The following is a 24,871-nucleotide window of genomic DNA, read 5'->3' as shown; positions in this document are numbered from 1 at the left end:
GCTTCTCGGATTATTTGCTCAACATACAGACTGAATAAGTATGGTGAAAGAGTACAACCCTGGCACACACCTTTCCTGACTTTAAACCATGCAGGATCCCCTTGTTCTGTTTGAACGACTGCCTCTTGATCTATGTACAGGTTCCTCATGAGCACAATTAAGTGTTCTGGAATTCTGTTCTTCACATTTGATTAGTGAATGTGTTAACATTTAGTGAATACATAAACATTTCTTTTGTGACTTCCTTATGTAATTGTTCTAAGTGTTAGGTTGTACAAAAATGTGTAAGATGTAACCCCCCCTTCAAGGAATGAATCAGTCATTCAAACAGAAAAGTCAACCAATTCTTATTTTTCTGCCTGATAAGTTATCTGCTAGAAATAAGTACAGACATGAGTTTTGTCATGGATTGAGTTGTGTCCCCAAAAATATCTGTCAGCTTGGCTGGGTCATGATTCCCAGTGTTGTATGATTGTGTAATCTGATGTGATTTCCTTATGTGTTGTAAAGTCTATCACTATAATGAGGTTATATGTGATCTCCTTATGTGTTGTAAATTCTGTCACTGTGATGAGGTTGTACTGATGAGGTTTACAAGATTAGATAGTGTCTTTATCCAGTCTCTTTTGAGATATAAAGGAGAGTAAAGAGTAGAGACACAGGGGAACCTCATACCACCAAGAAATCAGTGCCGGAAGCAGAGCGTGTCCTTTGGGCCTGAGGTTCCTGCGCAGAGAAGCTCCCAGACCAAAAGAAGATTAATGACCTGGACCTTCCTCCAGAGCCACCGGAGAAAGCGTTCCCCTGGAGCTGATGCCCTGAATTTGGACTTGTAGCCTACTGGACTGTGAGAGAATAAACTTCTCTTTGTTAAAACCATCCACTTGTGGTATTTCTGTTGGAGCAGCACTACAGGTTCTTATGTAAAATCTGGAGTAGAGGTAGGGATGGTCAGGGAAAGCTACTTGAAGAGGATGTATAGGCTGTTCTGGATTCTAGAGTCATTATTTTTTGTAGTGATGGATCAGAGCAAATCTCTTTCTACTCCTGCCCAAACTTGTCCAGGCAGATGGGTTATAAGATCTTCACTGTGGGAATGGGGAGAATTGCTGGAGTTACCATGTGTTTAGCCTGCCATGGACAGTGGGAGGTGAAGTAGCACCTCTGTTATAAGGAAGGCTGACTCTTCAAGCCTTTAGGAAGGGGCTTAAGTTAGCAATAAATGGTGAAGTAGCTTGGAAAGAAGGAAGAGGAAAGGCAGGGAGGGGATCTGTAAACAAAATAGGAGTGGACATTCCTTCTTACTAATAACACTAATTCTGCCATTGTAAGTGACCTCTTACTGGACCTTCTGATTATAGCGAATGTGAGGGAGGGCCTGAAGAATTTATCCATGATTGTGTAAGTGTCATCTTCCTGACATGGTTTAAATATGGCTCTGTCCTGAACTCTTTATCCAGTTCCAGTTGTACCTCCTTGTGTCTTTGTGAAGCAGGGCAAGTCTGCTAACCTCTCTGATTTACTTTCCTAATAGGCAGATGGGGATAATGCCTAATTTTCAAGGTTTTTGTAGAGTTTCTTTTACTCTATAATGTGCTTTATAGTAGAAATGACATTATGATTATTTACTGTATCACAGCGAACAACCTTTACAACAGATGAGATAGAAAAGTAGATAAAGTTGACAAGATAGCAGTTTAAACTAAATCATATAAAAAGTATTGTGATCTGTTGTAGAAATCATTGTTTCCTGAGTCATGCTGACAAACCAAAGGACAGAAAAGGTCATGGTGAAAAAATAACTTGGAGGAGAAGATGGCTGCTTTGAGGCCTTTGACCCTCTAGTTTGTTTTTTTGAAAAGTGCTGCTCCAAGCACTTCATGATTATTGGTGTTTCATTTTGTTGATATTTATTAGAAAGCAGTCAGATGAGGGACTCTTTCATAAAAGCAGAACTCAGTGCATCTCCTATAAGCATCACCACTTTGGCCCTATGTTTCAAAAAATAGTTGAGAAAAAAAGAGCTACACCTTTTTCCATAATAAAGGAATAGCTGGTTAAAATGAAGGACAGAGTTAAAAAGAATCTAGGTGACTTATTTCCTTTGTTCAGTTGTATGAGTACATGGTGTTGCATTAAAGACTTTTCAGAATTCTTTTTTTTTTTTAATTGTGGTAAAATACATACAATATAAAATTTGCCACGTTAACAATTTTCTGGTGTATGATCTGTTGACATTAATCATACTCATAATGTTGTGGAACCATCACCATAATTTATTTCAAAAAATTTTCATCACCCCAAACAGAAACTCAGTATCTGTTAAACTGTTAACTCTCATTTCCCCCTCGCCCAGCCCCTGATAACATCACATCTGCTTTCTTTCTCTGCATTTGCCTATTCTAGATACTTCATATAATTGAGATCATACAGTATTTGACCTTTTGTATCTGGCTTATTTCACTTAACATAATGTTGTCAAGGTTTTTCCTTGCCATAACATCGTACCAGAATTTCTTATCTCTTTATGGCTGAATAATATTCCATTGTATGCATATATCATATTTTATTTATCCGTCTGTTGAAGGGCCTTGGGTGTTTCCATCTTTTGAGTATCATGAATAATGCTGCAGTGAACATTGGTGTAGTCCCTGCTTCCTTTTTTTTTCTTTTTTTTTTTGGTATCCTAGAAATGGAATGGATGGGGTCATATGTTAATTCGATGTTTAACATTTTAGGAACCACCAAACTGTTTTCAATAGCAGCTGCATCATTTTACATTCCTATCAGCAATGCACAAGGGTTACAGTTTCTCCACATCTTCTCCAATACTTGTTATTTTTTATGTTTTTTGTAGTAGCCATCCTGTTGTTGTTATTTTTAGTTGCCATTGAGCCGACTCTGACTCAGGGCAACCCCATGTACAACAGAATGGTATCCTAGTTCTGCACCATCTTTTTTGATTACTAATTCAGTGTCTTCACTTGTTGTGTTTGTTGAGATCTTCTGTTTCTTGAGTCAGTTTAGGTAATTTATGTGTTTCCAGGAATTTGTCCATTTCATCTAGATTATCAAATTTATTGGCATATGATTATTCATAGTATTCTTTTATAATCCTTTTTTATTTCTATATGATCAATAATAATGTCCCCACATTTGTTTCTGATTTTAGTTTTTTGTGTCTTGTTTCTTATTTTCTTGGTCATTCTAGATAAATGTTTATCAGTTTTATTGATCTTGTCAAAAAGCCAACTTTCAGTTTCATTAATTTCCTCTATTGTTTTTATGTTTTCTATTTCATTGGCTTCTGCTGTAATTTTTATAATTTCCTTCCTTTTGTTAGCTTTTGGTTTAGGTTACACTTTTTCGATTCTTTGAAGTGTGAAGTTAGGTTATTAGAGATTATTCTTAAATAGCATGCAAAGTTTGAAAGAAGTGTTTTTCTTATTTTATTGTGATGATGTGCACCATTCATTCTTTCAGGCTTTGGTTCTCTTAGATGTCACTCCTGACCAGTCAATGGTGGATGAAGGATTGGCTCGGGAGGTCATCAATCGCATCCAGAAACTTCGCAAAAAGGTCTGTTTGTCAGATTAAGAACAATCTAGTTGAGTCTTTTTTTTTTTTTTCCCCTTTCTTTTGGTGGTCAGAGGACAGGAGAGGCAAGTAACATGAACCACAGGGATTGATTATTGATCTTATTCAGTAATCTCCTATCCATTCAGATTGTACTTTGTAGGAAAGATGGGTTTCTTTCACTCCCTATTTGTTCAGTCACAAGATGGATACTTTTTGTTTCACCCAACCTGTGCCTCTTCCCATCTTTTTTTAGTTCCCTGTGGCTTCCGCAAAATCATCTGCTAGGGAGATGGCACTTCTGACTGGTACAGTTATGTTGGAAATAAGGTACAGAAATTAAACAGAGATAACATTAGTTGTGTCTGGGAAAGGCAGAGGTGGCAGTCTGTGTGGAAAGGCACCTAACCCAGGCGAGAAAGTATTGGATCTGATAGAATAGGGTCATTCTTCCTCATTAGGGGGCTGGGGGCCAGGGCAGGCTGCAAAGAGCCCATGTGCTTAGAGAGTGAAGATGCAGCCAAGGCCCTGCTGGGTGAGAGATCCTGAGAGCTTCTACCCCAAGGAGGGAGTTGAGAGACATATAGAAGGGCTACCCAGCACATCTTCTTACCCAGTCTAGGTGTCTGAGACCTGTGCTTTAGGGTCTGAGGAGACCACTCCAGCAGATAACAGGAAGGCGCTTGGGTGAGCTCTGTCTCAGTTCAGACTTTTGTCAGTGGATTCTTAACTCAGTTACTCTTTTGTTTCAAAAACATCCATGGGATACTGATTTTGCTAGGAAAAGATACATGCCCTACCTTCAAAGAGAGGGGAGATAGACACAAAAACAAATAGTTTGCTATAGTACAGTTAGTCCTATGGATTGCCAACGAGGGATGGGACAGGTAACTGTGCCCTTTTATGATTTTTTAGAATACGATTATTAGTCCTTGTTCAACAGTCCCTTAATGTTTTGGTTAACAAAATGTGTTCTCGTTTTTCGGTATGTTCTTTTAGTGCAATTTGGTTCCAACTGATGAAGTAACGGTTTATTATAAAGTAAAATCAGAAGGAAAGTATCTGAATAATGTCATTGAAAGCCACACAGATTTTATATTTGCCACCATAAAGGCTCCTTTGAAACCATATCCAGTTCCTACATCCGATAAAATCCTTATTCAAGAAGAAACACAGGTGAGTTCTTAGTTCTGTTGAACTATTCAAGATTTAAAATTAGTTTTTACTTTAAGTTTATGTGGTCACGTCTTGATATTCTGTCCTCTAGTAGAGAATGGTGTAGTGCTCAGTCCTAAAGTATTGCTCAGTACAAAAGTCAATAATGTTCAGACAGAGGATGTCCAGAAGAGAGGGAGAGGAAGGGAAGGCTGAGCTGTTCTCGTAGCACTTCTCCCGGGAGAGATATCCAGGAGGGTGCCTCAGATTTGCCAGGTAATGGGGGTCCTGTTTTGTTTAAAATCAGAGAAGTCAGTATTGTGGATTCTGAGAATTACTGCTAAAAGTAAACAGCAATTAGCTTGAACAGCAGTTATTTTGTATGCTAATTATTGTCATTAGTTGCTGTCAGGTTGGCTCCAACTCATGGCAACTCTATGGTAGTAGGTTATACATAAAACTATAATAGCATTTCCTGTTGGTAGATCTGGGAATTGAAGATGTAATTATGAAAGTCTAATGCCAACACATGGAAGATACTGCCCATTTATTCAGAAGTGGGTCATTTGTAACAGAGGAGGAAATTCTTCGCTATATCAATAAGTCATTTATTCAGTCATTGGTTCCTTGTCTTGTTCCTACTTTATATGGACCAAAAAGAAAACACTAGCAGGGGGTGAAGGTGGCTGTTTGTCTTTTCAGTGGGGACGAGTTACAGGACAGTTTGACATTTCTACCAGTTTGTCATACTGTGGTGGCTTACATGTTGCTGTGGTGCTGGAAGGTATGCCACCAGTATTACAAATGCCAGCTGGGTCACCCACGGTGGACAGGTTTCATCGGAGCTTCCAGACTGAGGCAGACTAGGAATAAGGACCTGACAATCTACTTCTGAAAAAATTGGCCAGTGAAAACCTTATGAATAGCAGCAGAACATTGTCTGATACAGTGCCAGAAGATGAGCCCCTCGGGTTGGAAGGCACTCAAAATACGACTGGGGAAGAGCTGCCTCCTCAAAGTAGAGTCGATCTTAATGATGTGGATGGAGTCAAGCTTTTGGGACCTTCATTTGCTGATGTGGCACAACTCAAAATGAGAAGAAATACCTGCAAACATCCATTAATAATCAGAACATGAAATGTACGAAGTATGAATCTAGGAGAATTGGAAGTCGTAAAAAATGAAATGGAGTGCATAAAGGTCGATATCCTAGGTATTAGTGAGCTGTAATGGACTGGTACTGGCCATTTAGAATCAGACATTCATATGGTCTACTATGCCAGGAATGACAAACTGAAGAGGAGTGGTGTCACATTCATCATCAAAAAGAACATTTCAAGATCTATCCTGAGGTATCCTGTTAGTGATAGCATAATATCCATATGCCTACAAGGAATACCTGTTAATGCGACTATTATTCGAATTTACACACCAGCCACTAAGGCCAGAAATGAAGAAATTGAAGATTTATACCAGCTCCTGCAGTCTGAAATTGATCATACATGCAGTCAAGATGCATTGATAATTGCTGGTGATTGGAATGCGAAAGTTGGAAATGAAACAGGATCTGTAGTTGGGAACTATGTCCTTTGTGATAGAAATGACACCAGAGATTGCATGATAGAATTTTGTAACATCAGTGACTTATTCATTACAGACACCTTTTTTCAGCAACGTAAATGGCGGCTATACACATGGGCCTCGTCAGATGGAAAACACAGGAATCAAATTGACTATATCTGTGGAAGGAGATGATAGAGAAGCATAGTATCGTAAGATAGAACAAAGCCAGGGCAAACTGCAGAACAGATTGTCAATTATCAGTATGCAAGTTCAAGTTGAAGCTAAAGAAAATTAAAACAAGTCCACAAGAACCAAAGTATGATCTAGAGATATCCCACGTGAATTTAGAGACTATCACAAGAATGGATTTGACGCATTGAACACTAATGACCAAAGACGAGATGAGCTGTAGAGTGACATCAAGGACATCATACATGAAGAAAGCAAAAGGCTATTAAATGACAGGAAAAGACCAGAATGGATGTCAGAACAGACACTGAAACTTGCTTTTGAACGTAGAGTAGCTAAAGCCAATGGGAGAAATAATGACGTAAAGAGCTGAACAGAAGATTTCAAAGGGCAGCCTGAGAAGACAGAGTAAAGTATCATAATGAAATGTGCAGAGACCTGGAGATAGAAAACCAAAAGGGAAAAACGTGTTTGGCATTTCTCAAGCTGAAAGAACTAAAGAAAAATTTCAAGGCTCAAGTTGCAATACTGAAGTTTTTGTGGGCAAAATTTTGAACAGTGCAGAAAGTATCAAAAGAAGATGGAAGGAATGCACAGAATCACTATACCAAAAAGACTTGGTTGATGTTCAGCCAGTTCACGAGGTAGCATATAATCAAGAGCTGATGGTATTGAAGGAAGAAGTCCTAGCTGCACTGAAGGCATTGGTGAAAAGACAAGGCTTCAGGAATTGACAGAATACCAATTGAGATGTTTCAACAAATGGCTGCAGCACTGGAAGCACCCACTCATTTATGCCAAGAAATTTGGAAGACACCTACCTCGCCAACCAACTGGAAAAGAGAGATATTTCTGCCCGTTCCATAGAAAGGTGATCCAACAGAATGCAGAAATTATCAGACAATGTTATTAATATCACACACAAGTAAAATTTTGCTGAAGAACATTCAAAGGTGGTTGCAGTAGTACAATGCCAGAAATTCAGGTTGGATTCAGAAAAGGATGTGGAATGAGGGATACCATTGCTGATGTCAGACGAATCTTGATTAAAATCAGAAAATACCAGGAAGATGTTTACCTGTGTTTCATTGACTGTACAAAGGCATTTGAACAGGTGGATAACAAATCATGGATGACATTTTGAAGAATGGGAATTCCAGAACACTTAATTGTGCTCCTGCAGAACCTTTACATAAGGGGATACTGCATGGTTTAAAATCAGGAAAGGTGTATGTCAGGGTTGTATCCTTTCACCATACTTACTCAGTCTGTGTGCTGAGCAAATAATCTGAAAAGCTGAACTTTATAAGGAAGAATGCAGCGTCAGGATTGGAGGAAGACTCATTAACTTTGGATATGCAGATAACACAGCTTTGGTTGCTGAAAGCGAAGCACTTACTGATGAAAATCAAAGACTACAGCCTTCAGTATAGATTACACCTCAAAATAAACAAGTCTTCACATCTGGACCAATAAGTGGAGAAAAGATTGATGTTGTCGAGGATTTCATTTTACTTGGATCCACAGTCAGCGCTGAGGGAAGCAGCAGTAAAGAAATCAAACAGTGTATTCTGTTGGGTAAATATGAGTTGTCACTTTGAGGACTAAGGTGCATCGGACCCAGGCCATAGTATTGTAAATTGCCTCATATGCATGCAAAACCTGGACAGTGAGTAAGGAAGGCCAAAGAAGAATTGATGTCTCTGGACTACCAGAAGAACAAACAGATCGTCTTCGAAGAAGTATAGTCGGATTGCTCCTTGGAGCGGGGATGGCGAGATTTCCTCTCACGTAGTTTGGACACATTATCAGGAGGGATTAGTCCCTGAAGAAGGACATCAAGATTGGTAAAGTGTCAGCAAAAAAAAAAAGACACCCTGAACAAGATAGATTGACACGTTGACACGGTGGCTGCAACAATGGGCTCAAACATAGCAATGATTGTGAGGATGCTGCACGTTCAGGCTGTGTTTCGTTCTGTTGTGTATAGGTTCGCTATGAGTTGGAATCGACTCGACGGCAACTTAGAAACAACATTTTTAAAAATATTTTGAAGTTTTAGAAACGAGCATATGTTGTTTATATAATCAGAGAAAAAGTTTTACTTTTTGAAAAGTACATGGTACAAGGAAGAAAAAATGGGGGAAGAAATTGTAGCTCTTTCCTATTTCACTGATAAGATTGAATATGTTCCCAAAATTGCATAGAGCTCTTCTTTCATGGTCTTTGTTATTTGGTGGTGTGTGGCCTACTGTGTTTCACATGTTGCAGTTACTCAATCACACATTTTCATATGTTCAGTTAAAAGGGTCTGAACTGGAAATTACACTCACTAGAGGATCATCCCTGCCTGGTCCCGCTTGTGCATATGTCAATGTTAACATTTGTGCAAATGGCATTGAGCAAGGTAAGAGTAAATAAACTCCATGGTTTGTATTCCACTTTTGTAGTAAAACCTGTGGATGTCTTTAAGGCTATTATAAAGGAATTGGTAGATTTGGATACTTTTTAATTACCATCAAAAGGAATCCACAAAAGTAAATGATTGGACTTGCACTTCTGAGAATGTGGAGTAGATGTACTTTTCCATATTTCTTTTTCTGGGTACAACTAAAAATGCGACATTATATATAAAAACAGTTAAGACAACAATGAAAAGCATAAGGAGGCTCTGGATGATAGAGAGGAGGAGACTTTGGGACCAAGTAACAAAATAGTGCTGCGTTTTCTGGGTTTTCTTTTTATGTCCCACACATGAAGCTGAAGATGCCAGCCTGAAAATGGCAGCAGGTGTAGACAAAAGAAGTCCAAGCAACATCCTGCTATCTCTAGCAAGAGATCCATGAAAGGGGCAGCCTAGCAAGTCAGAAAACTTTTAGACAATCACTGCTCTCCACAGAAAACAGTGGCCTCACCACCACCCATACCAGTAAAGAGTAGGTAAAGAGCCTAGACTTCTGCTCTCACCTGGCTGAACTTAGGTGTCTGAAATGTCACCCCCCCAACTCCCCCCGCCCCCCACAGTGGTGTTAGTGATGACCAAGTAGTGAGCTGGGACTTTCATCCCAGTAGGTGGTAACAAACCCCTCCTCCCTCAAACGATGTCAGTGGAAACCACTGATCTTCCATCTCCACTGGGCAGTAGCAAGGTATCCCTCTCCCTCCCTGTTGGAGTACTGTCAGAATAGGTCCAGGGGAGAGTAGGACTTTCATCACTGCCCAATGCTAATGAGCCCATATGTTGCCACCAACAAAGTGTCAGTGAAGCAATAACAAGGCACTCCTACCCCTCACAGCCAGGAAACCAGCTGGAAAGCTGGAACTCCCACCCCTCACCCAGCACTAACAAGGAGTCATTGGAGACTGACTAGGGACCCTGTAATTCTGTTCCCACCTTGCAGTAATGAGGCAGTGCCCAGTCTTATAAGTCAGCTAAAATAGTTTAAATAATAATCAACCAAACCCACTGCCATCGAGTGAGTTCTGACTCAGCAACCCTATAGGACAGAGTGGAACTGCCCCATAGGGTTTCCAAGGAGCAGCTAATGGATTTGAACCGCCAGCCTTTTGGTTAGCAGCCATAGCTCTTAACTGCTATGCTATCAGGGCTCCAAATAAGAACCAGTATCAAAATAATACCCAAATGTCTACATTTCAGTTGAAAATCACTCAGCATACCAAGAACCAGGAAGATCTCAAACTGAATGAAAAAATACAATCAGTATATACAAACACCAAAATGATGGCGATATTAGAATTATCTAACAGAATTTGAAGCAGCTATATTAAAATTATTTCAAGGAGCAATTACAAACTTAAATTGAAACAAATGAGAAATGTAAAGCCTGAGCTAAGAAATAGGCGATACAAAGAAGAATCAAATGGAAGTTTTAGAACGGAGAAAATACAGTAACTGAAACAGAAACTCAATGGATGGGCTCAGCAGCAGAATGGAAGAAAGAGAAGAAAGAATATGTGAACTGGAAGAAAAAACGAGAAAATGCCCATTCTGAACAATAGAGACTGAAAAAAAAAAATGAACAGAGCTTTAAGCACCTGTGGAACAATAACGGAAGATTAACATGTCATCAGAATAGGGAAATAAGAGGAGAAAGGACAGGACTGAAAAAATACTTAAAGACATAATGGCTGAAAACTTCCAAATTTGGCAAAAAGGTATAAACCTACACATTTTAAAAAGATGAGCAAACCCCAAACAAAATAAGCGAAAAAGAATCTGCAGTGAGGCACATCTTAGTCAAACTTAAGAAAGCATTTTGGAAACAGGTTCAACACCTTATTTATAGGGGGAAAACAGTTCAGATGATAGTGGATTTCTCATCAGAAATCGTGGAGACCAGAAGGTAAAAGGACATTTTTCAAATAGTGCTGTCTATCCTGAATTCTATATCCATCAAAAATATTCTTCAGGATGATAGGAAAAGAAAAACATTCTTAGATGAAGGAAAACTAAAGGAATTTTTGGCAGACTTATCCCAAAAGAATGGCTAAAGGAAGGTCTTGAAACAGAAAATGATAAAAGATGGAATCTGGGAACATCAGCAAGGAAGAAAGAACAATGGTAAGAGTCAAAATGTAGGTAAATTAAATAGACTCTCCTTTCTCTTGAATTTTCTAATCTATGTTGAAGCAAAACTGTATATAGAAGAAATACTTGAAACTTACAAATAGGGAAGAGTAAAGGAACATAAGAGAGATAAGGTTTGTACACTTCACTTGAACTGTTAAAATTTGACACCAGTAGATTGTGGTAAGTTACATATATATAATATACTACTTAGAACAACCACTCAAAAAGCCTGTACCAAGACATACATACACAAACAAATCAAAATGGAATACTACTATATGTCATGTAACCCATAAACTAGGAAAAAGAAAACAAAAAGCAAAAAATAAAATAGAAAGCATGTGTCCTAGTTATCTGATGTTGCTGTAACAAAAGTACCGCAAGTGGATGGCTTTAACAAAAATTTATTGTCTCACAGTTAGGAGGTTTGAAGTCCAAATTCAGGGTGCCAGCTCTAGGGGAAGTCTTTCTCTCTCTGTTGGTTCTGGGGAAGGTCCTTGTCATCTGTCTTCTCCTGGTTTAGGAGTCTCTCAGCACACTGGACGTGCTCTGTTCCTGGCTCTGCTTTCTTGGTAGTATGAGGTCTCACCTCTGCTTGCTTCTGTCTTTTATGTCTCAAAAGAGATTGACCCAAGATATAACCTAATCCTGCCTCATTAACGTAACTGCCTTAATCCTGCTTTATTAACATCATAGAGGTTAGGATTTACAGCACATAGGATAATCACATCAGATCACAAAATGGTGAACAAACCATGCAATACTGCGAATCATGACCTAGCCAAATTGACACACATTGTAGGGAGACACAATTCAGTCCATACGAACAGGCTTTAATATATCAATAATTACAGTAAATCTAAATGGTCTAAATATACCAGTTAACAGATTGGCAGATAGTTGATTTCTGTAAGAAACTCTTCAAATATAACAATATAGGTAGATTGAAAGTAAAAGGATGGAAAAAGATTCCATGCAGACATTAACCAAAAGAAAACAGGAATGGGTACGTTCATATCAGATAAACTAGACTTCAGAGCATAGAAGATTACCAGAGACATTTAAAATGATTCAAGTGTCGGTCCACCTAAGACGTAATGATCCTAAATTTGTATGCACCAAATAACAGAACTACAAAATGCATGAAGGAAAAACTGATAGACCTTAAGGGGAGAAATAGACAAATGTAAAATTATAGCTGGAGACTTCATCTGTCTTTCAACCATTGGTAGAACAGCTGGACAGAAAATCAGCAAAGATATAGAAGAACTTAACACAGTCAACCAACAGGATATAGTTCACATTTGTAGAACACCCCACCCAACAACAGCAGAACACATTACATTCAAGTGCTGACAGAAATTAGCCAAAATAGCCTGGACCATAAAATGTACCTCAACAAATTTAAAAGAGATAAAACCATACAGCGTGTGTTCTCTGAACACAATGAAATCAAACGAAAAATCAGTAACAGATAAATGAAAAATCTCGATACACTTGAAAATGAAACAACATACTAGGCAGTTCCTCAGAAACCTAAAAATAGCACTACCATAAGACCCAGCAAATGTTGTGTGATAGAACAACTGAAAAAGAGCAGCACTTACATATAACGAAACACCTTATGGGATTTGGTTCCTTGGTTTGGAATATTAGGGTCATGGTTTCATGGGACATCCCAGTTAATTGGGCTAATACCATGTTTAGAGCTTCTGTTCCGCTGCCTCGTTCGTTGCAGTTGCGTAGTGCCTGGGGTCTTAAAAGCTTGCAGGCGTCCACCTAAGGCACAACAGTTGGTCTCTACCTGGAGCATCAGAGGAAGAAGGAGAGTCAGCAATAGGAGGAGAAAATGGAATGTGGCTAATTGCCTTCGTGAACACCTGCCTCCTTTGCCATGAGACCAGAAAAATGGAATGGTCCCTGGCTACCGTTACCGAATGTTTTGATTAAAGATTCTGTAGAAGAATCCTGATCATAAAGCGGGGTGGGGAGGGGAAGTGGGAAATACAGAACAGAATTTCGAATTCTCATGGAATCCAAACATTTCTGGAGCGCGTGGAGGCTGGATGAACCCCTGAAACTTTTGCCTTGAGAGCTTTAAACATTAAACCAGAAAACAGCCTGAATTCTTTAAACCAAATAATAGTTTAGCTTAATTAGTAAAGAGTGTCTGCCTTGAACGTTATGCTCTTTTAAAGAATTACCCATACGGGACTAAACTGGCAACAGCAGCTTGTAAGAGTAGACAGGAAACTTGGACAGTGAGTTTTTATTATGTTAACAGTTCAGAAAAGGAGGGTGAGAATGACTGTACAGCTTGAATGTAATCAGTGTCACTGGAGTGTACATTTAGAAATTATTGAATTGGTATATGTTCTGTGTGTGTTTTTAACAATGACCAAAAAAACTATTTTAGAAAACTACACAACACACTTCTAAATGGACCACAAATCAAGGAGGACGTCTCAAGGAAAATTAAAAAAAAAAATAAAAACATAGAACTAAATGAAAAGGAGAATACGATATATCAAAATATATGGGTCGCAGCTAAAACAGTGCTTAGATGGAAGTTTATAGCACCAAAGGCTTACGCTAGGAAAAAAGGAAAGGTTTCATAATAATCTAAGGTCTAACGTTTCTGCTTTTTGACAGAATTTTTTTAAAAAAGCAAAATAAACCCAAAGCAAGCAGAAGGAAGGAAAACACAACAGGAATCAGTGCAACTAAAAGCAGGAAAATAGAAAATTATTGAAACAAAAATCTGACACTTTGAAGAAATCAATAAAATTGATAAACCTCTAGCAAGACTGATAAAGGAGAAAAAGACACATTAATATCAGGAATGAAATGGAATATCACTACAGACTCTGAGAAATCAAAAAGATAATAAGCAAATGCTGTGAACAGCTCTACACACATATATTTGACAACTTGGATGAAATGAGCCAATTTCTCAAACCACAAACTACCACACTTCGCCCAGTATGAAAAACAATTTGAATGGCCCTATAATGGATGTGGAAACCCTGGTGGTGTAGTGGTTAAGAGCTAGCTATGGCTGTTAACCAAAAGGTTGGCAGTTTGAATCCACCAGGCGCTCTTTAGAAACCCTGTGGGGCAGATGTACTCTGTCCTATAGGGTTGCTAAAGTTGGAATCTATTCAACGGCAGTGGGTTTGGTTGTGGTGGTCTTTTTTTTTAATGAGCGTGCTTAACTGCTTCACTGAAAGTTGGCAGTTTGAATGCAGTTTGAATCCACCCATTAAGATTATAGCCAAGAAGACTCTATGGAGCAGTTCTACTCTGTAACACATGGGGTTCTCATGAGTCAGAGTTGGCTCAATGGCAGCTAGCAACAACAACATATCTCTTAAGATTGAATTCATAATTTAAAATCTTTCAAAAGAGGAATGATTTCACTGGAGAATTCTTTCAGGTGCTTAAAAAACACACCAATTTTACACAAACCCTTCCATTAAGTAGAAGAGGAGGAAATGCTCCCCAACTCATTTTATGAAGCTTATATTACCATATGACCAAAACCAAAGCATAAAAAAGAAAACTACTAACCGGTATCTCTCACACAGACATAAAAATTCTTTTTCCCAAAAAAAAAAAATTTATTTTTTTTATTTTATTGTACGTAAAGTGAAAGTTTACAATTCAAGTTAATCTCTCATACAAAAATTTATACATACATTGTTATGTGACCCTAATTGCTGTCCCTATACTGTGACAGCACACTCTCCTTTCCACCCCTGATATCCCATGTCCATTCAACCAGCTCCTGATGCTGTCTTGCCTTCTCATCTCCCCTCCAGACAGGAGCTGCCCATTTAGTTTCATGTAACTAACTACTTGAGCTAAGAAGCACACTCCTAATTAGTATCATTTTATGTCCCATAGTCCAGTCTAATCTTTGTCTGAACAGTTGGCCTCGGGAATGGTTTTAGTTCTGGGCTGACAGAGAGTCTGAGGGCTGTGCTTTCTGGGGTTCCTCCAGTCTCAGTCAGTCATTAAGTCTAGTCTTTTTACTAGAATTTGAGTTCTGCTCTCTACTTTTCTTCTGCTCCGTCAGGGACTCTCTGTTATGTTCCCTGTCAAATTGGTCATTGGTGGTAGCTGGTCACCATCTAGTTTTTCTGGTCTCAGGCTGATGCAGTCTCTGGTTTATGTGGCCCTTTCTGTCTCTTGGGCTAATACTTTCCTTGTGACTTTGGTGTTCTTCATTCTCCTTTACTCCAGGTGGGTTGGGACCAATTGATGCATCTTAGATGGCCGCTAGCTAGCTTTTAAGACGCCAGACGCCACTCACCAGAGTAGGATGCAGAACATTTTCTTGGACAGAAAAATTCTTAACAAGATTTTATGAAATAGAATTCAGATATATATTTTAAGAATTAATGCATCATGACCAAGTGGGATCTATTCTGTGGATGCAAGGCTGGTTCAATATTCAAAAATAAATCAATGTAATCTACCATATTAACAAACTAAAAGATTACATGATTGTATCAGTAGATGCAGAAAAGACATTTCACAAAATTCAGTAGCCATTCATGATTTAAAAAACCCTCAGAAATTAAGAGATGAACTTCTCAACTTAGTGAGCATCTACAAAAAGACCTACAGCTGACATTATACTTAATGATGCTTTCTGCCTAAGATTGGGAACAAACAAGGATTCCTGTTCTCACTACTGTTGTTCGTCGTCGTGCTGGAAGTTATAAGGCAAGCAAAGGAATTAAACAACATACCGATCAGAAAGGAAGAAGTAAAACTGTCGCTATTTGCAGATGACGTGACTCTCTGTGTAGAAAATCCCAAGGAATCTACTAATAAAAATACAAAATCCTAGAACTAATAAATGGAAGTTCACATTGACTAGGTTGAAGACGACATGCCCTGGATCCCCTCTATTGGTCTGCCCACCAACTCAGTGGCCAGCTGCTCCCAAGATGTTTATATGTTCATTTGAACCTGTGATTATTCCTTGGGCAATATGTAGTTCCCCCAACTGCTGCATAAGTTCAGTGATCTGTGGCATGTGAGCTGATTCACCACAGCCAACATCCTGGCTGTCTTGGTTGGAGACAATAAGGTAACCCTGTAGAAGGAGTGGAAACCCTGGTGGCGTAGCGGTTAAGAGTTTGGCTGCTCATCAAAAGGCTGGCAGTTCGAATCCACCAGGCACTCCTTGGAAACCCTATGGGTCAGTTCTACTCTGTCCTACAGGGTCACTATGATTTGGAATTGACTGCACGGCAGAGGGTTTGGTTTTTGGTTTTGGTAGAAGGAGTCCCCAAAGGCAGTGAGTGTGCATTAGTGATGTCAGCTGTAGTCACAGAGGACCAGCACAACATGCAGTGACAAGACAGGCAGGGCCTGGCTCCCTCACAAGCCGACTCCAGAACTGCCCCTTTCTGGGCTAACTGACCATTACAGCTTGAAAGAGGAATTCCCAATTCCAACAAGATTATTTTCCAGGAATAATTAGATGCAACCATAGATAAATCATCTGCGTTCACATGATTTGATATGGTTTGTAATCTGCTATCCAACTGAAGGCACTCATGTTAGATAAAAGAAGTACAAATCTTTTAAATCTATTTTTAAATCTTTTAAATCTATTTTTTAAATCTTTAATTCTACTAAAAGATTTTTGGTCATTTTGGGTTCATACATTATGGAGGGTGGGGGTTTCTGAAGTAATTGAATAAAATCATATCCCTTAAAAAGAAAAAGCTTTCAAGTTAACAGGATATAATATGCAAACATCTATTTTATTTCTGTATACTAACAGTGAATAGGTGGACAATGAAATTGAAAATGCAATACCATAGGCAATGAAATACAAAATACAATACCACTTAATCACTCAAAAAAAAACTTAGGTATAAATCTAATGAAGTATGTAGAGGACTTGTATGCCGAGAACTACAAAATAAGATGAAGAAAAAATGTCAAAGAAGACCTAATTAAATGAAGAGACATGCCATGTTCATGGGTTGGAAGATTCTGTGTAGTATAAATGTCAGTTTCTCCCAAACTGATACACAGATTTAATGCAATACCTAACAAACTATCAGCAAGATATTTTGTAGATCTAGACAACATTATGCTAAATTTTATCTGGAAAGGGAAAGGAAAGTATCTGAAACAATATTGAAAAGTAAAAATATAGTGGAAGAAATCACTCTACTCAATTTTGACACTTATCATAATAAGACTGTGGCATTGGCAGAGAGATGGATACATAGATCAGTGTAACAGAGATCCCAGAAAGAGACCCACACAGTATGGCCACCTGATTTTCGAGAAAAGTGTAAAAGCAATTCATTTGAGGAGGATAGTCTTATAAGGTGTTGGAGCAATTAGATAGCCATAGGTAAGAAGAATTAACCTAATCTTAAGTCTTACACGTTATACAAAAATTAACTCATGCAAAAGTGAAAAGACAGCCTATAGATCGGGAGAAATTTGTTGGGAACCATGTATCAGGTAAAGATCTAATATCCAAAATATATATAAAACAACTTCTGCCACTTAATAACAAAAAGACAAACAACATAATCCTAAAAAATGGGCAAAGGACTAGTTCACCAAAGAGGATATTCAAATGACCATCATACACATGAAAAGATGCTCAATGTCTTTAGCTATTAAAACCAAAAAACCAAACCCGTTGCCATTGAGTTGATTCTGACTCATAGTGACCCTACAGGACAGAGTAGAACTGCCCCATACAGTTTCCAAGGAGCATCTGGTAGATTCAACTTGCAGATGTTTTGGTTAGCAGCTGTACCTCTTAGCCACTACACCACCAGGGTTTCCTTTAGCCATTCACTTTCCTTTAGCCATTCATTTTCCTTTAGCCGTGCAATTCAAAACTGTAATGAAATACCACCTCACCTGCATTAGGGTGGCAGTGATTTTTTTTAAAAAGGGAAACAACGCATGTTGGCAAGGTTGTGTAGAAAGCGGAACCTTCATCTTTTAGAATGTACAGTGGTACAGCTGCTGTGGAAAGCAGTTTGACAGTTCCTCAAAAAGTTGAGCCTAGAATTATGATATGACCCAGCAACCCCAATCCTAAGTATATACACAGGAAACGTGAAGGCAGGAATGGAAACAGAAACCTGTATACCAGTGTTTAATGCAGCACTTCTCACAATAGCCAAAAGGGGGAAACAACCTAAATGTCCATCAGCAGATGAAAGGATAAAATGTGGTATAAGTAGTCCCCGAGTTACGATGTATTCAAGTTACAGCATACTGTACTTCAACCATTTATTTATTTATGGTGCATCTTACCGCCAGTAATATGTACTACACACAGTGTTGCAGCACGTAATTAGCTGATGTTATCATTCTCAGATGTTCAAAGATTGGATTTATAAAGATAGTGATAATAAAAGGCAATAGTAACGTCGTGGGGATGGAACCCTGCTGTAAGTTGGGGACTACCTGTATATGCAGTAGAGTATTAGGGAGCCATAGAGAGAAATGAAGTTCTGATGCATGCCACAACATGGATGAACCTTGGAAGCATTATGCTAAGTGAAATAAGCCTGTAACAAAAGGACAAATATTGTGTAATCTCACTTAATTGCAATAAGCAAATATATAGAAACCAAAGATTATTAATGGTTATCAGAGGTGAGAGGTATGAGGAAACAAGTCATTTTCATTTGAAGGCATTAAGTTTATGTTAATGATGGTGGAATATTTTGGAAAAGGATAGCAATAATGGTGGTACAACATCGGTGTCATTGAATTCTAAATGTGGAAGTTGTGCTGCTGGCAGATGTTTTGGTGTATGTATTTTCACCACAATTTAAATAAATAAATATATATATATATGTATGTATATATGTCAGTTCTACTCTGTCCTATCGGGTCAGTGTGAGTCAAAATTGACTAGACAGCAGCAGGTTTGGTTTTTGGTTTATATGTATATAATCAGGCAAGAATCATCAATGGTCGATAATTCTAAGGGGGAAGTTTTGATGAAGAGAAGGATATTTGCATGATCTTAAGGTGTTTCCCCCACAGAGTAATTGTTAGTTGTGTGGTGTAATTAGAAATCATACTGTGGAAAAATTGGGCAACATCTTGACTGGGTGGTCAAAATTAACATTGTCTATGAAGGATAGATAGCCTTTGCTTCCAGTTGTGTTATCCTGAGAAGGAAATGTCACTATTGTAGCATTGCATCTGAGAATGCATTATCTCAGTTAAATCACAAGGCAACATCAGACAATTGCAAAATGAGGAATGTTCAGTTAAAGAAAAGTAAGGCACAGGAGGACTTCATGTATGCTTGTGTCTGTGTGTGTTTAATGTCAGCTGTGTAAATGTTCCAGATTTAAGGAGACTAACATGTCATGACAACTAAATGTAATACCTGACCATAGACTAGGTCTTGTACTGGAAGAGGGAAAATCCTATACAGGACATTATTAAATTAACTGACAAAATTGGGATATAGACACTAGGTTAAATAAAATTATTATGTAAATGTAAAAAATTAAATTAACTCATGCTGCCACTGTGGGAAACAAGTTGATTGCTCCTTAAAAAGTTAAACAGAATTACCATATGACTCAGCAATTGCTTTACTAGGTATATACTGGAAAGAATTGAAAACATACTCAAACAGGTACTTGTAGCATTATTCACAATAGCCAAAATATGGAAGCAACCTAAATGTTCATCAGCAGATGAATGGATAAATAAAACTTGGTGCATACATACAATTGAATATTATTCAGCAATAAAGATAAAGTTCTGATATATGTTAACAGTATGGATGAGCCTTGAAAACATTATGCTAACTAAGCAAAACAGAAAAGGAGAAATATTTTATGATCGCACTTACATGAAGTATCTAGAATAGACAAATTCTTAGAGACAGAAAGTAGATTAGATGTTACCAGAGGTTGGGAGGAGATGGAAAGTTTTTGCTTAAAGGGTGAAGAGTTTCTGTTTGGGGTGATGAAAAAGTTCTGGAAGTAGTAGTGATGATTATATGACACTGTAGATGTACTTAATGCTACTGCTGAACACTTAAAAATTGTTAACATGGTTAATTTTATGTATACTTCACCACAGTAGAAAGGAAATAACTCAAAATGGATCATGGCCTTAAATATAAAATGTAAAAGTGAAATATTTAGGAAAAAACAAAATATTCAGGATTTGGGGCTAGAAGAGTTTTTAAGACTTCACACCTAAAGCCCAATCCATAAAATGAAAATGTAATAAATTCTCCTTCATCAAAGTTAAAAGCATTTGTTTTTCAAAAGACCCTGTGAAAAAGATGAGGAGATAAGCTACAGACTGGAAAAAAAACTTTGCAAACCACATATCCAACAGGGGACGTTTTTAGACAGAATATGCAAAGAACACTCAGCACTTTTAATAGTAAGAAAACAATCCAGTTTAAAATGGACAAAGGAGGTAAGAAACATTTCACTAAATAGGATATACAGATAGCAGATAAGCATATGAAAGTGTTCAACATCATAGGAAAATTCAAATTGAATCCATAATGAGGTATTACTACACATCTGTCAGGATGGCTAAAATAAAAAGTAGTGACAACACCAGATCCTGACGAGGATGCAGAGAAACTGGATCAGTCATACATTGCTGGTGGAAATGTACAATCACTCTGGAAAACAGGTTGTCAGTTTCTTGGAAAACAAAATGTGCTTTTTCCATACCACCCAACAGTTGCACTCCTGGGGATTTGTCCCAGAGAAATAAAAACTTATGTTCACCCAAAAACCTGTGCGTAGATGTTTATAGTACCTGTATTCTTAATAGCCCCAAACTGGAAACAACCCACATGTTCTTCAGCAGGTGAATGATTAAACAAACAGTGGTGTATCCACATCGTGGGATACTACTCGGCAGTGAAAAGGAACAAGCGATTGATTAACACATCCTAGATGGCTCTCTAGGGATTTATGCTGAGGGTAAAAAGTTAATCCCAAAAGGTTCCATATGGTATGATTCCATTATTATATGACATTCTTGAAATGACAGAACTATAGAAAGTAGAGAAATAATGTATTTTCCAGGAGTGTGCAAGGAGGGAGTGGGGGCACAAAGGTATTGGGTATGGATATTAAAGGGCAACACAAGGAATCCTGTGGTGATGGAAGTGTTCGGTATGTTGACTGTCAGTGTCAGTATTGTGAATGTGATATTGTCCTGTAATTTTACAGAATGTAAAGGGGACGCAGGATCTATTACTTCTTATAACTACATGGGATTCTAGAATTAATCTCAAAATAAAATGTTTAAAAAAGTGAAGTAAATGTAGTTAATCTAAGGTATATGAAAATCAATATCTGGAGTCTCTTGAGAATTATTTGTTAAACTAATCATCAGATAGTATTTTGAATTAGTCTCATCAGGCCTTCAGAATTCATAAATGACACAAAATTAAAAATAAAGGTCATAAAGACAAAAAGTTTAGTGTAGAAAAACACGACTACGGATTGCCTGATAAGAGTTCTATTCTTGGACTTCTGCCAAGGATTGCTAGAAGACATCGTTTAAGTATGTTCATAGTGTTGAAAACTTAGGGCTTAAACCCCCGTATCCCTTGACTTATCCTCCAGATTTAGCATTTTCTGTTTTTTTTTAAATTTTTACTTTTCTGAATATTTTATTTTTGTGTCTTTTTAGGTGGAGTTTTGCTTCTAGAAAATCCAAAAGGCGATAATAGGTTGGACCTTTTAAAGCTGAAGAGTGTTATTACTAGCATTTTTAGGGTTCAAAATGCAGAGCTGGTTGTCTTCCATGGTGAAACAGGTACGTGGAAAGTCAGAAGATGTCCATGGCCTTTGACATGAGGTGGACTGATGAAGATCTTAACTTGTTATCACTTAGCCTACATAAGCTCTGCTGTTTTTCTAAGTCAGGGAAGGGCTCTTAAACAGTGCTTGACTACAGAGTCTCTTTCTGTGCCTCTTTCATTGTGTAATACAGCTTAAAGAACTCTGGACTTATTAAGAGATGTGATGGGTTTTATGTGATGAGTTTCAGGCTTCTGAGACCTCCCTGGTGAGTTTTACTTTAAGCATATTGCCTAAATCCTCCTAAATCCAGATTTTAAATAAGACAAGCCTAAGTAAAATTTTAAGGAATTATAAATACTTTTTCTCCCACTTTATGAATTTAACACTCATTTCCAGAAACGTTGAAATAATTTAACAAAAGAGAAAATCCAAATGGTCAACAAACAGAGGAAAAATGACTGACCCTCAATAGTAAATCAGGAAAATACAAGCTAAAATCACAATGAGATACCACCAGATTGGCAAAAACTAGAAAAAACCCACAGTATCAAATATTGGCAAGGATATTGCATAACAGGAAGTTCCATTCACTGCTGGAGTGTAAATTGATAGAACCACTTGGGAAAATCATTTGCCATTGTATCTGTTAAGGATCGCTAAAAGAAGCAAAAGTGATGGGGGAGAGCTGGGGAAGTAAAAGTCTGGTCAGTTGGAGGATCTAAGAATAATCTTTAAGCAGGATCCACAAAGGGGAGATGGTGAGTGAGTCAGTAGAAGACTCGAATCTCTGTCTGAGGTCACTGTGTTGATAGGTAGGGAGCAAGGACAAACTGGGATCCACGTCTGTCCAGCCCCATCTAACACTGACCCGTGACCTGCAGATGACGCTGCTGGTGCCCTTTGCTCTAGAAGTGTGCTTGTGCCTGGCCCAGGACTTGGATGAACAGGAGGAGGGGCCACATGTGGCCTTTGTTCTATGCTACTCTATCACAGGCAGATCAGCAGCAGCCTGGGAAAACTGCAGTGGTGCCTGGGCCTTGTGTTAACCTTTTTTTAGTTTTTTTATTGTTGGGCTTTAAGTGAAAGTTTACAATTCAAGTTAGTCTCTCATACAAAGATTTATACATACATTGTTATGTGACCCTAGTTGCTCTCCCTATACTGTGACAGCACACTCATCCTTTCCACCCTGGATTTCCCGTGTCCATTCAACCAGCTCCTGACCCTCTCTGCCTTCTCATCTCACCTCTGGGCAGGAGCTGCCCATTTAGTCTCAAGTATCTGCTTGAGCTAAGAAGCACACTCTTCACGAGTATCATTTTATGTCCCATAGTCCAGTCTAACCTTTGTCTGAAGAGTTGCCCTTGGGAATGGTTTTAATTTTGGGCTAACAGTCTGGTGGCCATGTCTTCCAGGGTCCCTCCAGTCTCAAGCAAACCACTAAGTCTGGTCTTTTTACTAGAATTTGAGTTCTGCACCCTACTTTTCTCCTGCTCCATCAGGGACTGTCTGTTGTCAGGGCCATGTCAGGGCCGTCATTGGTGGTAGCGGGCACCATCTAGTTCTTCTGGTCTCAGGTTGATGAAATCTCTGGTTTATGTGGCCCTTTCTTTCTCTTGGGCTAATACTTCCCTTGTGTCTTTGGTGTTCTTCATTCTCCTTTACTCCAAGTGGGTTGGGACCAATTGATGCATCTTAGATGGCTGCTCACTAGCTTTTAAGATGCCAGATGCCACTCACCAAAGTGGGGTGCAAAACGTTTTCTTAATAAACTTTGTTATGTCACTTGACCTATATGTCCCCTGAAACTGTGGTCCCCAGGCCCCTGCCCCTACTACTCTGTCCCTCGAACGGTTTGGTTGTATGCAGGAAACTTCCAATCTTTGGTTTAGTCCAGTTGTGCTGACTTTTCCCATAGTGTGTGCTGTCCTTCCCTTCACCTAAGATAATTCTTGTCTACTATCTAGTTAGTGAATACCCCTTTTCCTCCCTCCCCACCCTCATAACCATCAAAGAATGTTTTCTTCTGTGTTTAAACCTTTTCTTGAGTTCTTATAATAATGGTCTGATACAATATTTGTCCTTTTGCTACTGACTAAATTCACTCAGCATAATACCTTCCATATTCCTGCATGTTATGTTTCACGGATTCATCGTTGTTCTTTATTGTTGGTAGTATTCCATTGTGTGACTATACCATAATTTATCCATTTGTCCGTTGATAGCCACCTAGGTTATTTCCATCTTTTTGCTATTGTGAACAGTGCTGTAATGAACATGGGTATACATGTACCTATTCGCGTGACAGCTCTTATTTCTCCAGGTTATATTCTAAGGAGCAGGATAGCTGGATCATTTGGTATTTCTATTTGTACCTTTTTAAGTAAGCACCGAATCGATTTCCAAAGTGGTTGTACCATTTTACATTCCCACCAACAGTGTGTAAGTGTTCAGTCTCTCTACAACCTCTCCAGCATTTATTTTTTGGTGTTTTTTTGGATTAAAGCTAGCCTTGTTGGGGTGAGATGGTATCTCATTGTAGTTTTGATCTGCATTTCTCTAATGGCTAATGATCGTGAGCATTTCCTCATGTGTCTGTTAGCTGCCTCAGTGTCTTTGGCAAAGTGCCTGTTCATATCCTTTGCCCATTTTTTAATTGGGTTGTTTGTCTTTTTGTTGTTGAGGTTTTGCAGCATCTTGTAGATTTTAGAGATTAGACGTTGATTGGATTTGTTGTAGCGAAATTTTTTTTTCCCAGTCTGTAGGCTGTCTTTTGACTCTTTTGGTGAAGTCTTTTGATGAGTGTCAGTGTTGGATTTTTACGAACTCCCAGTTATCTAGTTTCTCTTCTGGTGTTTGTGCATTGTTACTTATGGTTTGTGATCTGTTTATGTCATGTATTAGGGCTCTTAGCATTGTACCTGTTTTTTCTTCCATGATCTTTATCATTTTCAATTTTATGTTTAGGTCTTTGATCCATTTT

At 38.4% G+C, this 24,871-nt stretch overlaps 1 protein-coding gene across 2 annotated transcripts in view; it reads left to right on the top strand.

Moving 5' to 3' along the window:
* Window positions 1-24,871, top strand: part of IARS1 (isoleucyl-tRNA synthetase 1) — a 127,348-nt gene that overhangs the window by 86,348 nt on the left and 16,129 nt on the right. The window contains exons 28-31 of one of the 2 annotated variants that reach the window (XM_023738600.1): window positions 3,484-3,579; window positions 4,576-4,752; window positions 8,785-8,890; window positions 21,776-21,901. In XM_023738600.1, coding sequence (XP_023594368.1) covers window positions 3,484-3,579; window positions 4,576-4,752; window positions 8,785-8,890; window positions 21,776-21,901 — 505 coding nt within the window. Of the gene's footprint in view, window positions 1-3,483; window positions 3,580-3,832; window positions 3,907-4,575; window positions 4,753-8,784; window positions 8,891-21,775; window positions 21,902-24,871 lie in introns of those variants that run through there. The other variant, XM_023738601.1, reaches the window with a different exon arrangement.

Source organism: Trichechus manatus, unplaced genomic scaffold (genome assembly GCF_000243295.1).
Source record: "Trichechus manatus latirostris isolate Lorelei unplaced genomic scaffold, TriManLat1.0 scaffold00120, whole genome shotgun sequence".
In the NCBI taxonomy this organism is placed as follows: domain Eukaryota; kingdom Metazoa; phylum Chordata; class Mammalia; order Sirenia; family Trichechidae; genus Trichechus; species Trichechus manatus.
This window is presented reverse-complemented; position numbering and strand designations above follow the sequence as displayed.